At 33.9% G+C, this 18,019-nt stretch overlaps 1 protein-coding gene across 3 annotated transcripts in view; it reads left to right on the plus strand.

Moving 5' to 3' along the window:
• Positions 1–18,019, plus strand: part of PHF14 (PHD finger protein 14) — a 164,339-nt gene that overhangs the window by 40,216 nt on the left and 106,104 nt on the right. For all 3 annotated transcript variants that reach the window (XM_032181011.1, XM_032181012.1, XM_032181013.1), the window contains exons 12-14: positions 971–1,074; positions 2,472–2,603; positions 12,243–12,411. In XM_032181011.1, the coding sequence (XP_032036902.1) occupies positions 971–1,074; positions 2,472–2,603; positions 12,243–12,411 (405 nt within the window). The remainder of the gene's footprint in view (positions 1–970; positions 1,075–2,471; positions 2,604–12,242; positions 12,412–18,019) is intronic.

An 18,019-nucleotide genomic window follows, 5' to 3' on the forward strand; every position in this document is an offset into this window, starting at 1 on the left:
GCTTTCAGAGAGAGATTGAAATGATTTCCTCTTAGAATTTTAAAGAAGATGGAAGAAACTGTTCATCGTGAAAATGCAGTCATACAATTGCATCATAATTTAGTGATGCCTTTTCGTACTGCTGAGTTTGTACTGCTGTTCAGGAAATGAAGCTTACCTTTTTATGCAGTAACAGTTTTTCTATGCTATGTTAGTTTTTCTGGTTGTGCTGGTTAGATTTTTGTCAACCTATCTTTTCTACTTGTGAAGGAAAAATTATTCACATAGTACATTACATCTCCTAGATCAATTTTTTTTTTATCCTTTTTAACATGGCTTTGAAAAAAGTATTCACAAATATATTTCCTGGTACAAATACTACCAAAACAACAACAAAAAAAATAAAAAAATTGAATAGAATTCATTTGCACAGCTTGCGTGGCTTTTTTTTTCCAGTTGGTTGAACAGATGCAGGCCCACGGGGCTGCTGAGAAATGACTTTGATAGATGGTAGCTGTCTGGGAAGCTAGCATGCTGCAGATTAGTAGAAATCCAAAGAGAATCTCGTCTGCTTTGTGGAAGGCTTGGTCCAATAAGATAATTTTTCTAATTAACCTATCGAGCACCAATGTAGTAGGGATGTTGGGGGAAAAACAAACTGCCTCAGCATTCTTCTGTCAGTTTTGTGAATTCTGCTTTTCTTATTTCCACCTTCTAGACAAATGTAAATTTGTCCATCCTTCTATTTTAAAGCTTGAAAATGATTTGTAAATGCTAGTATTTCAATGTGTTATTTATTTAATTGAGAAATTATAATATTACCCTAATATGATCTTATAATATAAATATATGTAGTTGCTTTTGTCTGTAAAATAGCTGGCTAAGCCATTTCCCACTCAAATTGAGTCCTGTCCTCCCTACATTGAGATTAGAATGGTATTCTCTAAAAGTCCCAAGACTCATGTGTACTGCATTTGTTCAAATCCAATAGAAATTGAACATACCTGCAATTTTACGTGCTCCTAAGGAAAGAAAACCAAGTAAAAAGGAAGGAGGAACACAAAAGACATCTACGCTTCCAGCTGTACTTTATAGGCAAGTAATGAAGTCTTGACAAAATAGATAAAATATTTATTAAGTTGCAATTTCAAAAAAGTATTAAGAGAAAATTGTTTGTTTCAATTCTGATTAACAAAATGCTTCAGAGTTGTCATGTTTTACTTCTAAAGGCTAATTTAAGAAATAGTTATTCACATTAGTACACATCACTGAGGTTTTTTTTTTTTCTATCTTGATAGCAGTGCTTTATAAGAACAAAGGTACCTCTTTACATCTGAAATAGAAGTCTTTTGTCACTTTGATATGAAAAATTTTAACTGGTCGCCTTGTGTTTTTGAATGTAATCATCTGTGTTGATTTTGCAAACAGTGCTGCTGCTGTTTAGTCACAGTGGCTGAGTGCATAAAGCACCTGTCAGATAAGAATATTTACTTTTTGTTCACAGGTTGTCAAATGCTTTGGGAAATCTTGTGTTTTAAGTTTCCCTACTTCTATTTTTTTCCCCAAGAAAATAAAATGTATTCACTTTGTTATTGCTTCTCCTTTCTGTATGTTATGAAGCTACTGACTGGATTTTAACTAAGCATAATAGTGGACCCCATATCAGGGTCCCAGAGCATGACTGTGCTCTTGAATCTGTTTCTCTTGCCGCCATCTTAGAAGTGGCAGTCTTTGGCTTATTGATAGGTCAGCAGCCAGGCCTCTAGCCACAGCAAATAGGCAGTATCTTGCCCAGCTAGCAGGATTAAAAAAAAAGGAGGAGATGGATTACATAAACAGAAGTTGATTCTAGTGCTCTGAGTGGTGCAAGCTGAAAATACGAGAGTGAGCTGAGGATTTGGCAATTTATACATATGGACAAATAACAGGAGACATACTTTACTAATTCTTTTGTATTTAAATCCAGTCATTTAGCTCCTCCCTTTTTATAATAGGATCAATGAACATCTGATCTTTTTGAAATAACTGAACTAAAATGTTAATTCCAGTAAAATAATAATTAAAAAAAAGTAATTTTTTATGAGTTGATATATTGCCCAGTGTAGTAACAGTACAGACCTGTTTCAAGGCATTTGCTTTATTGAAATAATTATGATTGCTAAGACTGATAGTAGCAATATAATTTTTCTATTTAAGTGTTTGAATGGTAAAGGTAATTTTTTTTCCATTTGTCACGGATATGTTTTCTAAAAGTATCAAAAAGTATTGGTCAGAAATCTTTAAAAATTAGTTTGAAGGTGTCTTTAGCTATATTAAGTGCCTTCTATGTTTTAATGTGTATACATACAAACTCTTTAAAAAGTAATTATGTGCTTATGTGAAATTAGTTGCTACATATTTATATTGAAGCTGGGGCATGTGCTGGGATGTATCGTTTATTTTTTGTAACTTCAAATGTAATTATAATGCTTTTCCACTGCCTACATTAAAAGTTGTGGAATTTGCAAGAAGAACCATGACCAACATCTACTGTTACTGTGTGACACTTGCAAACTACATTATCATCTTGGTTGTCTGGATCCACCTCTTACAAGGATGCCAAGGAAGACTAAGAACAGTTATTGGTAAGAATGCAATTTATGTTTTATCTTGTGCTATCTCTGTACTTAAAGTAGGAAATAAGCATGAGTGGACTTGCAAATTCTAAGAATTTTAGACATCGCTGATACTGAAGCGATACTCACTCTGAAGTGAGTTATTTTATTTTCAGTACTGATGCTTGAAGGTGAAAAGTTGTGTAGTAAAGATTTCTCATTAGCCACTTTATACAAATAGATTATAGCTTTAATTCACTTAGCTTTTGAGTTTATCTGCAATTATTAACAAGGCTGTGTAGTAATGGCAGGAAACCATAGGTTTAATTGTGCTTCTGGAAATGAAAGGCATGGTCTTCTGTTTATCTTAGGGCCCAGATACACAACTTTTCTGTCTGGGTCTTTAAGAAAATACTTGTACATAATTAAAAGCATATTTGTTAGTTACTAGATTATTATATTGCAATATAGGAAATCACTCTGGTTTACTTCAGTCTTCTGCAAAAGCGTATGTGTAATTGTACTTAATACAACTTAATTCCATGAATTAAAATTCTTTTCCTGGCAGTGGAGTGTAAAAAGCTAAGCGATACAATGGAGAAATGATGCATAGAGGTGCTGATTTCTAAACTGTCATAAAATTAGTGTGTTGCTGTGTTCTGTAGGTTTCTAAACTGCTCTGAAATGTGCTAGAACTAGTTCCTTAGAAGCAGTTCTTATCTGGCAAGAAGTTAGTATACAGCATCTCCAAGAGTTGTTACCACCTGGTCTAAAAATACATTAAAAGTGTTTTAATCAAGAAAACTGTGCTTCTATTTTTTTCCATATATCACTTAATTTTTTCCATAAAACTTTCCATAAACATAAAAAGACTACTTAAGTAGTCTTTTTGGATAAATGTGATGATTGATTTTTTTTTTTTTTTTTATTGTAACTTGAGAAAACCTGAATTTATCCCAGTAAATTGAGATTTCCTTTAAAAATTGAAAAGATTTTCACCATCACTAATATACTTCTGAATGTAATTTTCCTATTTTCCTTAGATTATTTAATGTAGTCTGTGATTCTGGACTTCTAATTATTTCAAGGACATTCTTATCCCTTTGGTCAAATTTACCAAGCGGGTTTGTTACGTGGAAGCTTCTTCTTTTTTTCTTAATGTAACCTCTACATTTGCACAGGCTGTTCTTGATTTTTTTTCTGCTTTTTAACCCAGCTGAAAAGGCTCACTAAAGCCATCAGTCCAAAAGATGTAAAACTACAGTTCTCAGTAGGTGTTAAAGGCAGAATAGTACAGGTGGTAAATGCTTTTATTTCAAAGTTCTGACATATCTTTGTTGTGAATTTTATGCTTCTGTTATATCTTAGATCACAAACTTAGCTTTTACATCTAATTAGCTAAGGCATATTTTGGAGTCTGAGGTTATAGCAGTCAAATTGATCTGTATTGATTGCATTCTTTTCATCATTTACATGCCTTCATGCATTCTTTTTCAGGATCAGTAGAGAGCATATCTAATGGACCCTTAAATTAAGTTTGAGTTCAGCAGGTTTTTCCCTCCTGCTGTTGTGAATGTATTTCTAATCTTTTGATTAAGCCATGAAGAAAAGTGATTTTTTTTTATACAGGGGGCATGTACTTTTCATATATTTGTATAGCATATAATGGGCACTTAAGCAAAAAGATGAAGTAAGAAAAAGGGTGTTGTGGGAAACTCCTTGAAACATTAGGCAGGTTGAAATATTTAAAGTGGTTAAAAATGTTGTTTCTTGATTTTTGTTTTACATTACATTATGTTATCATTACATCATACTGCATTTTGTTTGTCATTACATCATCACTGGTAATCATTTACTCATAATTACTAACTTAAGCATTTACAGGAAGTTTGACAACTAATCAGCTGTCATACGCTTTATTGCTACATATTCATTTAAACTTTGGTTAGTTTAGCATGAGTTTATGCCATATGCTTGGAGTTTCATACTATTTTTAGGATGCTAAATGATTCAGCTTCTGTGTGTGGTGCTATGTGGATTAGCTAATCGTTTTTTCTTTTTGTCCATGCTCATTGCTAAATAGAAATTTACAGTGCAATTTACAAAAGTGGATTTTGAAACTGTTGAAATAAATCCACTATTAAATGTTGGTAACAAAGTCATTAAAATATTTGTCACATTTAATGCTAATTTATTAAAGAAAGTGCACATTATAAGTATTAATCAGAGTATTTCTAAACATCAAAAGTAGGTGGTGATGATAGCAAAGTCATAGTAAGAATTTACCTGGTGAGTAACAGTGCCTCAGAATTTATAAGAAATAGGTTCCAAGTGCTTAACACTAAGAATTTCCCCCTGTTCAGAGGCCTGATAGTTTTCTGCAGGGTAACATCTTGAACATTTTAGAAATGATTTGTTTTTAAGATTAAGTACTCAAGATTATTTAAGAATAAGTGTAAGATTAAATACTAGAATATTCATCTGAATCTTGCATTATCGTAAGCCTTGTCATTCTCTCTGAGAGTGTGTGTGTTTTTATGCTCCCTTCCATTCTAGGTAGAGTGAGAGTATTTTCGTGGTAGAGAATAACCGAATAACCTGAACCAATACAAAGACAATACAGCTGCTAAAACAGAATACAAAAAAAAAAAAAAAAAAAATCGGATTATGAAATACTGGCATTTTTATTAAGAAAATACTTGTCAACTACCAACAGAGACCAGTACTTCCTATTGAAATCACATCTTTGAAAAACGGTGATAACCTGAGGTAGCATATGAAATGCCAGGGACTGAGATTGACCAAAAAAAAAGGACTAATAATCATGTTAGTCTTGATGTTTTTTTATTGTTGTTCCTGAAGGCCAAATTATTTTGGTGGTACCGTTGTGGGGATTTGTTTTGGCCAGAGGACAAAATGAATCCTCTGGAGTCCCTGACCAACAGCCCTATAAACACTCATTCCGTATCTGGCCGTTCATTATACTCCTGAGACCACTTACTCAGTACTGAGCCAGACAGTTTTTTTCATCTGGAGTCATTAGATGATGGTATAAAATTAGTCTCTTAAATATAAGCACATGTGCAATACAATATTGTGTATTTCATATATAAAATTTTGGATTTTTTCACAGTAAAGGATGTTTGGGTAGTTGCAAATAGCAAATTTTCAGTAGCGTTATTCCCTGGCAAATATTCTTTGAAGCTCTTTGAAAAATTGTTTTTGGTGCGTACATACTGTCTTTTTATTTCCTCTTTTTTTCCTCCTCTTCCAGTATACCAGTCAACACACGTTATTTGTTCAAATTTCCAGAGCATAGCTGTCATCTGAAAACTATGGTCCATGTTTCTCAAGTTCAGAGTGGTTTAATTCTTTGCTGAAATTTGATGAGGTGATTTATCACAGCATATGTCTACTAGAGATATTTTCTCCTAATTAGACTGATATCTAATAACTGAACAGTTTTCCCTTTCAAAGTGAGGGCAGAACTGTTTTCTTAAAGCATACTGAGTGCTGTTCCTCAAGCACAGAGAATTGAAATTTACCTTTTTCACATTAAACACTGGGTGCTGAAGATACTAATTTCTTCCAAATCCTCTGTCTGTTGGCCAGTTTTGACTATAAGAATGGCTGTCTTGTTCGGACTGAGTATTGTATTTTTGACTTCTGTATTGTCATCTTATAAGCCACTCTGAAAGTATGTAGCATAGGGCAGTTAAGGCAGTCTAATTGGCAGTCTGATTGTTCTATAATGTGATATTAGAACAAGACCTCACTTTTTCATAATATTTATAGTAATGTTATCTATTAAATGTTTAAAATACTTTCATATGTTTTGTCTGCTTTTCTGTCTAATATAGCAAAGATTTTTTTTGCTTCAGTATTAAAACAAGGTTTGTATAAAGCTTACCAGTGTGTTGGATTTGAGGTCTGTTTGTGAGATCTTCAACTTTGTGACATTTCGATTATAAAGGGATGGTGTTCAATTTTCTTCAGTTTTCTCATCATTTCACAAATTGCTATGTGCCAGACCTGTCATTAGGTAAAGCACATTAGATTCTTTGATGTATATAAAGCTGTAGCACAAAGAAACATCGTAATGTCATTGTTTGCACTAATTCTTTTGGAGAAGTAACAGGGTTCTCTCTCTTCTGGTTTCATTTCTACATCACCTAAATAATAAATTAATAAATCCAAATCGTCCCTCTCCTTTTTGTATTATCAGTGTAGGTCTTTATAAATTCCTAAATTTCTGGGTTAAAATATATTTTTGTGCAACTGTTTTATAAAACTTCTTAAGTAGAAAACACTCTTTGGTCTTTGAGTGCCTACCAAAGAAAAGCCCCATTTTAGGTTCACACATTTCTTGAAGCTGCCCCTGCTCAAAAATAAATTCACTACTGGTTATTTAGACAATGAAGAAACATTTGCATCATGCAGGTACACAAAAAGTGGTGTTTCAGTGTTAGTCTGGACCATTAATCATTTATGAAAATTTAATAATGTGTGCTCCTGTTCATTTGCTTCTCCTGTCTTTTGCTAGTGAGTTCGGAAGATCCATTTACTGTGAGATGGGGAGGTGTTTCTTGTACCACAGGTCTTTATACTAAGTAGTAGGCAGGTGTCAGATTGAAAATGTGATGACAAAAACATGCTGCTACTTATCTTCTGCAGTTTATTGTTAGTGCTTGATCAAAGGCCTTTTCTACAATTAAAAAGTTTTTAATCATTACTGAGACTTCTTCATGGATCAAATGTTTCCACTAATTTTTAGCAGACACATCATCGGTTATCAGACATGGATCTTTACCTGCTTCTGGTAGTTGTTAGGCCTCTTTTCCACTGATTTTTTTCTTCAGAAAGGGTTCATGTTAGAGAAACCAAGTTTGAGTGTGAGTCTCAGAATGCTTTGTGGTGTAAAAAGTAACATTCATTATCTGAATCGTGTAGCACAGAGTTATGATTGTTATGATTGTTACAATAGTACCATGGTAGCATTATCCTTCTTGATGAAGGGATTTATTTTTTTGTATGACAAATACACAACTAGATAGATGGATAGGTCTGAAGATTTCGGTAATACTATTTCTCATTGAACCAAAGAGGTGTTGCAGTGCTTTCGTTTCAATCTGGTTTTTGTTCTTGTCTTTCAAAAGTAGAAGACTTCTTTCTTTAGTTATTTTCAAATAAATGGAAGCAAGAAAGAAGCATTATGATCAACATGAAAGCTCCCTCAACAATGATCATCTAAGTAAAGTCTAGGGTCGTGCTTCTGTTGAGTAGACTTTTCTTGTTGAAAATGTTTCTTTTGGCTGTCAGGTCTATTTTATCATGTTTACTTGATATCCAGTAATGCAAAGAATTTTACCTTTTTCATGCTTCTTTTTGTGTGTTTGTTTTTTAACCTACATCTGAAACATAGGAAAATGCACAAGAGCATGACTTAATAGCAAGAAATTGGTAATATGTCCAAAACATCATATTCAGTTATGGTCTCCCATTTTACGCAAGGGGCAAATCTATTTTAACATTTTAATCTGTATCAGGAGTGTGTGTTTGGAGTAAATCCTTTTCACACTTGCTGCTTTTTGGTTCACGTTGTGGATCATGGAGCATGGTAACAGCATTCCTTTCAGATGAGTCCAGAAGATCACATTCAATTATTGATTTCTCCGAAGCTGGATTATGCAAATCCGGAGTAAAAGCAAACCAAAATTTGCGTACAGAAATTGAATCTTCAGCACTGTTTTTCCTATTAATTTACTGGTGCTGCATGGCAATGCTTTCTGATTAAGATGTAGTTGTAGATTGTCTGAACAGATGGAAAAATGACCTGTTGTGATAGGTTTCTCTATTCATTGCCTGTCCCTGAAGAGATGAACTAAAATGAACATGACTTCAGCACTGCCAGAGAAGGAATAGAAGTCCTGTGTCTGCTCTCTATAAATATATTGGAATTAAACAGCAGAATGGGAAAAAGGGTACTTTAAATTCAAGAACCATGTTGAAATAAACCATAATAGGAGCTGAAAGTTAGGAGATTGTTTCCAAGTCAGAGGAGTGTATTTCTGTAATAGGTTTTCTGTGGGTCCCATGGGAGCTAACAACCAAACAACTCTATAGCTGAAGCTTGACTGCTCTATAAAGGGTTGATAAGATGTGGTTGCCTGTGATAGTAGAGACTATTCCAGTAAATCAAGAGGTTCCTTGTAAATTCATGTTTGTAGCTTTTTTTTTTTTTTTTTTTTTTTTAACCTCATCTTCGGTATATTTGTAAGGTTTTATTCTCTGTGTTTACTCCCCTGTCCCCCAATGTATTGTGGTTTTGCAGCTTTGTTTTTTGTAGATATTACTATTTTCTGAATTTGATTGCTGTGACAGTTACATGACCTGTTTGCAGAGCAAGCTTGGGCATAGAAATAGAATTTCAGAAACTTGCAGGCAGCATCTTTTCTCCTGGATGAAGTGTTTCTCTTCCTTTCTAACATAAAAATTACAATAATTTATTTATTTATGTTTAAATGGTGCCCTAGTGAAACTGAAGTACTTTACAGGTCTCCATAGCTTTCTGTAAAATTGCCTGAGTTTATGTAGGGGAAAAATGCATCTTTCTCTTTCACTAGCCCAGAACTAAAGAGTGGGAATCCTAGGTGCAGGGTGGCACATCCAAGAGATGGCGTTCCCAACTCCAAACATTTTTTGTAAGTTCATGCCACTATTTTTTGTCTTACAAAAACTTCAGTTTTATGCAGCACTTTAATTGTAGAATGCTTATTTTTAATTTTTATGTATAGTGCAAGTTTTTACCATAATAATAGAAAGGAAGAAACTTCGTCCAAATTGCTCATCACAGTATTCTGGGAACACGTTTGCAGCTATTTTTTACACCTGCATAAGCATATCATAATAAATACTTCGTCTCCTTTCCACTGGAGAAGTTAATGATGTGACCAATGCTGCAGTGTTATGAAGGGCAAAGGTCTGTGACACTTAAGCAGAAACGCTTCTTGGAGTTTTGACTTGGACTACTTAAAGGCAATGGGACATATGCAGCTGAACAAAACTACAAGAAGTAACCTTTAGCTAAGTAAAAAAAAAAAAAAAAATAATTGAGGGAATGCTGTTATCTCTAAAGTTTTCTTCTCCCCTTAGATCACTAGAGAGCTTTTTTCTATAAACTTAGAGTAATAGAAGGTAATACTACTTAGGTTTGTGAGCTTCTGTTTAGTTGTTTAAGTTTGTCTATTTGTGTATGTTTATCCACACAAATTTCTGTAAATATATAACTCAAAGTAGAGTTTTGGAAAAGTTATTCTACTTTATAATTTATTATTGGTTTTATTTTTACTAGCTTTTTCTCAGTATTTTTACTGGACTTATTATTAGCATACCAAAGAGGCCTAGAAATGTTAACAGCACGGTGTGTGTAGAGAACAGAGGTCTGTAGAGAGGAAGAAGAATATTAATTGCATGTTATATTCTTGAATGCTGGCCTACTGTTTGCAAAGCATAAAAGCTGTATAAACTGACTTCCTTGTGTTCTGGCTACTGATGAAGTCTCCATACAGTGTTATCTTCCCTGCAGTCTGCCTCGTAGTACTTCTGCTTTTCTAGATCAGCAAATACCACCAGCACTGCTCTGTGTCCTATTTGCAGTGGGCTCAAATGCTTTAGAGATAAGAAGTGATTAATCTTTATAACATTATAACACACCAACAATTATCTTACTTTTACATATGGAGAAATTAAAGCAGAAAGGTGTTGACTTAGCCAAGGTCACACTGATAACAGTTACTCAATCTGGAATTGGATCCCCCTGTATTTTTGTTGTCAGCCACCGGATTGTCTAGTGGGCTCTGAAAACTGCCATTATCTGCAGGTAGAGCCAGAGGAGATCTGAGACTATACTGCTTGGATGAATTTGGAAAAATTAGAAAAACTGGAAAAGCATGGAAAGCTCTGTGGTTGTGTTTTTTTTGTTTTGTTTTTAATAAAGAATAACAACAACAACCAAACAAAAAACACAGCATAAATTTTGTTTCCTATTGGAATAGGCAATATAACCATTATTTCACTTCTTAAAATACCAACAGAAACAAAAGAACTTATGGAATCATACATCAGAACAAGCCTTTGTTAGAAACAGGATTAAAAGATGTTTTCTGTTGTATTTGTGGTTCTCTTCTCTTGAGTTGAAGAGGAGTTGGAATTTGGATTAAGGGCAATATATGTCTGCTCAGCGATGCCTTTTCAAAAATAAAACCATGACTATTAGGTTTTTAAAATCAAATGAGTTAATATTATATTAGCCCTTACTGAAGCTCATAGGAGCAAAAGTGTTTCTGGTGAACATTATATAATATAATATAATATAATATTATATATATATATATATATATATATATATATATATATATATATATATATATATATATATATATAATATTATATATACATATACATACATATATTTTATATGTAAACATATAAAAATATTTATACATATTTATATGTAAACATATAAAAAAGAAATCAGCTCATACACAAAGCACATGACTGTGCTTTTGGTTAGATCTGGGAGGCACACACTGTCTTGTCTCAAGGATGTATTAACTACAAATAACCAAATATATATATTTTATGTCTCCTTCCAAAGCGAATTTGCAACTTCATTTAGGTAATGGTTAATGTATGTGTCTGTTTTAATGCCAATTAATAGCAGAATATGCATTTTTATTTTTTAGTTGATATTATAAAAAAGAACATTTAAAAAACATGAAAATAGTGATGAATTGGAATTTGTTCGAAAGGATTTATAGTTTGCTGAACTGAAAATTTTATGTGAGGAAAAAATGCAGTCTTTATCAGTGGGTATCATTTTTAAGCTTTTATATTTGAAGTTTTTAGTTAACATCTGCATTTATGACTTTGCACAAGATGAGTATTTTCTGCAAATGAGAACACAACTTGATGATTTCCCATCTTGTTAATTGTATCATGGACGTTGTTAGTAGCCTTTCCTTAGAGTCTGTATACTTTGGAAGCTTGATTGCGATTTGTGCTTTTTCAGAAACTCAACAGGCATTTTTTTCAACTAAATGTTCAATGATTGGTAATATACACCTACAAGTTCTACATCTTTGTCTCAGCTATTTTTTTGTTTCAAAACCGTCTCCCTTAGGAAATAGATTTTAAAATTGATTTTCATAATAGACATTTCTTCCAAATCCCTGCTACTAAAGACCGCTCTCATCAGAGTGAATTCAGTAGTGTGTCATTGTAAAGATTAAACTGCAGCAGCAGTTTCAATAATGAATAGATTACAGATCAGTGGACACCATTAAAAAAAAAAAAAAAGGGGATGTGGTAGGATATGAATAGTGAAATAGGAAGCATCTTTCTTGAAGATTAAATCCTGCTTTCAAAATCTTGGTTTTCAAAGTTTAAATACTGTCAGCAAAAAAAAAAACAACCCACAGCAACAGAAAAAGTCTTGCTGTTTTCCTGCGTAGTTGTTTAATCATTTCGGAGATTCCTTTAGATACTGTTGTGTTTACTGACTTTAATTGATTTATTTCCAACCCAAACGCTTTTTTTTGCTGCTTCAGAAACATTTCTTTTTGTGCTTTTGTGACTGCAGTTTTAAATAGGAAATCTTTCACTTTGCAGGCAGTGCTCAGAGTGTGACCAGGCAGGTAGCAGTGACATGGAAGCTGATATTGCTATGGAAACCTTACCAGATGGGACCAAAAGATCACGGAGACAGATTAAGGAGCCAGTGAAATTTGTTCCTCAGGATGTGCCACCAGAACCGAAGAAAATTCCAATCAGAAACACGGTAAATGATGGTTGAGTTGTTGTTACGCAGTTTGTATTCATAGTGGTTTTGTTTAAAATGACTTAATTTTGGACATTTTGAATTGTTTAGTGTTTTATTACTTGTATTACATATGCAATTTTGCTAAAGTAAATAATAATCTGGGATACATAGTTCTGTACGGAAGAGCTGTGCAAGCTTTTCCTTTCACCTAGGTCACTAAGTCCTCTGTTAATGGCAGGAAAAAAATGAAAGTTCACTTTGTAATTAAACTAATAATTTACAGCTATTCTTCACCATAATGGCATGGGGACATTGTTCTGGTACATTCAGATTTAAATATATTGAATTGCCAATTGCAATTCTAAGGTGACAATTTATTTCCTTATGTACAAACAACCTACTGAATGACTGCACGTTTTGTGAGTCTTGTTATTTCAGGATATAGGAGTTATTTCAGGATTTCAGATATAACACCCTTCTATTTTACCTCCTAGTTTTACTAGTTGTATATTTTTCCAATTTTTCTCGTGGTGTGGGGTTTTTGCCCTCTTCTTTTTTCTTTTTTTTTGGGTAGTGGTGGTGGTTTTTTTAGAAGAGCTCTTGCTTCTTGTACTAACTATTTATTTATTTATTTATTAATTGAGAGTAAAATTTTGTATTAATCTGTGTTTCATTGTTTTTCTGATGCAATAATGCTTAAAAACTTTGTTCTCTTACTCACAAAACAAGATTTTTCACGTGTTCATGTATTTCACCTACAAAATATACATGAATGTATCAATGGATGTTTCAGTACAATTTAGGAAATGAATAATGTTCCCATGACCCTTTGATCATTTGTAGTAATTATATGTAAACTGTGGTTTGTCTTCCAAAATACTACCCAGTATTAGAAAATGCCTAAACCCACTCATGTTAGGGTTAGACATAGTTCATCTCTCATGTAGTTAATTAGATGGGTGAGAACTACATTTTCCCCTGAAGCCTTTTTCAACTTCTTACGCTTGTACTAGCAGATAGACCATACTTGCCTCTTCTGCATACACACTGATGGAATTAAACAGGTATTTTCCTTAAATGTTTAGTTTAAATAAATTTCAATATATTTGCAGTATTTGGGCTGCAGTGCTGATTTATGTCAGCTTCCTTGTCCTGGTTTGTAACTGAAAAGAGCTTTAAGAATGGTTCAAGCCAAAACAATTAGTTTAGCTCAAAACATTAGGAGCGTGAGTAATTCAAAATTAATTTTTGTGAATAACTGAGAGCCTATAGGAGAGAAACTCCCGCTTTCACCTTTTTTTCTCATTGAGGGGAAGCACAGGTTCCTAAAGCTGTCTGGGTAGGTTAAACTGACTGTGGATACGTCATTGTTCATGCAGAAAAGAGACTTACCTGGTGTTACTGTTTAACTCTCTTCATCTCTTTTTTTTTTTTTTTTCCTTCTTTCTCTTTCCCCTTTCTACATCTACACCTTTCTACAGCTAGTATACAGCTAGTAGGGGATAGGGATCCATGATTATGGGAAATAGAACCAAAAGCATTGAAGAAAAGACATAGTAAGAATAAATAGGCGATGTAAGGCATAGTACAGAAATCCATAGGAAGGCAAGGTTTATTTCTTATGCTGCTCCTGCGATACCTGCCAGTTTTCTTTTGCGCTAAATGGAGAGAAGGCTGTCTGGTTGTTCTGAAGCAATCCACTCACTGCTACACTGTGTTGTGTCATAGCTGCTGCACTGGTGAGCTGGCATCTCCCCTGGTAGAGCACCTATCTACACATACGGTGGTATGTCTCACGTAGAGATTAAATTTACTTTCAGTGGACTGATACGTTGGCAAATGCAGCATTACACAGTGGAAGATTTATGGCTACTAGTCTAATAAAGACTTTGTTCTTCTGCTTGAATTTTTAGGATGTCTTTCAAGTTCTCTTCAGGTCTTGGCTTTTCTACAAAACCAAATTTGCAAGAGAATGTCTGTGGTGTCCTGTTAGCAGGTTATAAAGTTATCTCTGATAACCTCTTTATCTCGGATCATTTAGCTTTCCTATAGCACTGACTATGATTGGTGGTGGTTCTTTTTTTTCTCCACTCCCCTCTGTCTTCAGCTTAACTATGGAAGAGGAGGTTCACACCTGTGACACCATGCTGGTTTCTTTTTCTAAACTAGGCTTTATTACCTCTTGGTTTTGGTACACCTAGGTTGTATAACAAAACGAAAAGTACCAACCTCTGAAGACTTGTTAGACACTTGGTAGCTGTGTGGGATTCCTTAACACCTTATTTGTTCTGAACAAATGAAAGACTTTTTATAATTCATTAGCTCTGGGGCTGACTGTGTGTTTGAGGGGAAAAAAAAGCCTGACATTCAGACAACTTGTCATATAAAGTTTAGTTGTATCCAGTTATGGAAAAAACATCTCAGTGGTGCATTTCAATAGTGATGACCAATTTGGTCTGTCCTTTCTGCACTCACTGTGCAGATAATTCAAAATAATTTAAAATAAGGAAGAAAAAAACAAATCATTTAAAAACAGTTACTTCAGTGCTCTCCTAACTATGTGCTTTGGGCCTGTGAACATGTTTTATTCAATTCAGTCTTGTTTTGCAAGAAATTGGCAAACCCACTTACCTAACAGCGTAATCAGCCTTGCTTACAGTTACAATCAACAAGTGCAATTATAAGACTGTTGAATTGTGTATTTGTTGCTCTTAAGTAAATTTCCATTTGTTTTGCATAGATTTATCTTCAGTTACAGATACAAATGCAACTGAGAATTATTTTTTTTTTTCCCATGTACCTAAGAGAACAGAATGCATTTTACTTGTTTGGATCTCACTGTAGTGGTTCATCGTAGTTAACTCTGTCTTTGTAGACAGAAACTGTGGGTAAGCCGTTAACTTGATAAAGTTGGATTAGGTGTTACTGATGACAACAATAGCTGGTATGTAAGAATTTTACATAATTAATACAAATGCAAATGGTTAACTAAGCCTGTATGCTATCTGTGCGGAAACACTATGTTAACTTCTACTTTCAGAATTAATAGTTTGCTATTAGTTTGTCTTGCAGCTCATATTTGTTAACATTGATTTCAAACATGATACAAGATACACTTTTTCATGTAATTTTTTTTTACCTTATTCATAGTGTTTTTTCCCTCCTTTCCATCAGACTGTGAAGATACCATTTTAAAAATATTAATAATTATACCTTTATTTCTCATCCAATCTAATTATGACTGTGTACTTGAATCCTGCAAAGATATTTTCTCTATTTTTGTAATTCATCAAAGCTCCTGCATTCAGTCATGTTGTGGATTTTCTTTTCCAGCGGTAAATTATTTTTAAGAGAAAAGCAGAAATGTGTTTTTCCACTTTTTTTCTACCTACTAGTTTCATTTTCTTTTGTGTTATTGTAAACATTTTAATAAGCTATCTAGTTTTAACTTCTGTAACTCAAACAACTTCTTTTCCTTCATTTTTGTTTGTGAACTTAGCAGTGTTTTTTTTCAGGGCTTGCTCATTTTAAATCTCTTAATTACCGAGTCTTACATCTGCTTCAAGATACTTTTTGCAGAGTTTTAGAATGGATTGCTGTGCGTTGTTTTGAATTAGATTCCTTTTCTTCATATCTTCAGTCTGCTTGTGCATAAACTTGGCTTATAACTTATTGCTGGGTTGGGAAGAGCTGTGAGTAAAACTCCTTTTCGAACCAACTGAGGGGGAAGTAGAGACTCCAATGAAAATTCAGGTTTTCTGCTAGGACTACGTTGTTCAAATCTTGATTCAGGCTAATGTGAACAGTCATACCTGAACAGTGATGGCCAGAAACCAGTGGCAATTGGAGAGTGTACAGCTTCTAAGTGATATTGGAGACTAAATTTCCCCGTAGAATTTGGAAGTGAGAGAGAAGTATGACTGAAGCAAGCTATTCAGAGTGAGGACTGTGCTTCTCCCTTGTACAGGTCTCTATGTCAGGGCAGTATTTTGTGCCAAAATGCTGTATATGTTTTTTAAAACAACCCCATGAATGCTCTCTAATATTTTACTTTCTTAGCTTTCAAATGTTTTGGGGTATTTATGTCAAAGGATATTTATATCAAGAAGAGAAACAGTTTCAACAAAAACAAGGCAACAGTGAGAAAGTCTTTCTCAGAAAGTCATCAAGCCTTGGAAAGTGTTGCCCAGGGAGGTGGTGGAGTCACTGTCCCTGGGGGTGTTTAAGGAAAGGTTGGACATGGTATTTAGGGACGTGGTTTAGTGGGTGACATTGGTAGTAGGGGGATGGTTGGACCGGATCATCTTGGAGGGCTTTTCCAACCTTAGTGATTCTGTGATTCTATCAAAATGCAGCTATTTGGACTGCATTGTTTTGGAGAGGGTGCCTAGCATATAGTATGTGAAAGCACAACTGAAGTTTACAAGAACATGTTTCTGACTTTAACCTTGCTAAAAAGATTGTTTAAGATTATGCCTAAATGCACAAAGTTAAATGTATCAGAATTCTACTCGGAATCAAAGTCTAAACGAATGATGAATGTAAATAGATTAGATGTTAGGTCTTTAATTTATTGTATAAGAGCTGTATTTGTGGACAGAATTGAATGCATTGTTTATGCTTATGCAATTCAAGCCATATTTAGTAACCTTGGTAATCTTTTGAACGACTTTCTGGATTTCAGTGCATAACTTCTCACACTAGCTGTGTTTAAAATCTATAGTCTTTGTAATTTCAATTTCATACTTGTGTAAGCTTCACAAATCATTATTGCTGGTGCTAGTTAATTTCAGAGAAGCAATATCTAATTTGCATAAATCAGTAGCTGTCTAAATGCTTTTTAAAAATACTGGTTAAAAGTCTGAAGACATGTTTTAACATTAGCTCTCAGAACCTACCATTTCTCCCTTTACTTCAAAGGTTCATGAAGTATGCTTTACCTACTTTATATAGTGTCCTCCGGTGGTGTGAAGGAGTTTCTGTAAGAAAGGTCGCAAGCATATGTCTTCTAAAGTGAGATTGTGTGGCTGGGGCAGCTGGATGCTGTGAGGTGATAGGGGATGATTTTTCTTGTAATTCTGGGGTACTCTTACTTCATATAGTTGTGTGTGTGTGTAAAATTCCATCTTCGGTTCCTTTTTATTGGAAAGGAAATGTCTGCCCATTGTTATAAGAGGGAAGAGGTCTTTTTTTTCTTTTTCTTTTTTTTTTTCCTTTTTTTTTTTTTTTTTTTTTTTTAAAAAAAAAAAGGGATTTTGGGCACCAAATAGTTGAGGGATTTAAATAAAACCTTCTTCTGATACCAAACTTATTTTCGTAAAAACTGAAAATCTGATTTTTTTTTTCCTATAATGATATTGTATAAAATCCAGACCAACAGACAGTGATTTTTCTGTTAAGCAGAAAAAGAAGTCTGTGTTTGTGGGGAAAAAAGTAGTTTATTTGCCAACAGTGTGCTGTTTGTTCTTTAGAACATGGAAGAAAACAAATCTGTGCCTGACGGGCTATGGTCTAAGTAGATTAGTTTAAAGAAGAAAAAAGAACACTGACAAAGCACCTACTAACTGTATTCAGCAAAGGGAATTGTTGTGTATTTTGCTTTTGTTTTACAAATAAATACTATTAT

Source organism: Aythya fuligula, chromosome 2 (genome assembly GCF_009819795.1).
Source record: "Aythya fuligula isolate bAytFul2 chromosome 2, bAytFul2.pri, whole genome shotgun sequence".
NCBI classification, from domain to species: Eukaryota; Metazoa; Chordata; class Aves; order Anseriformes; family Anatidae; genus Aythya; species Aythya fuligula.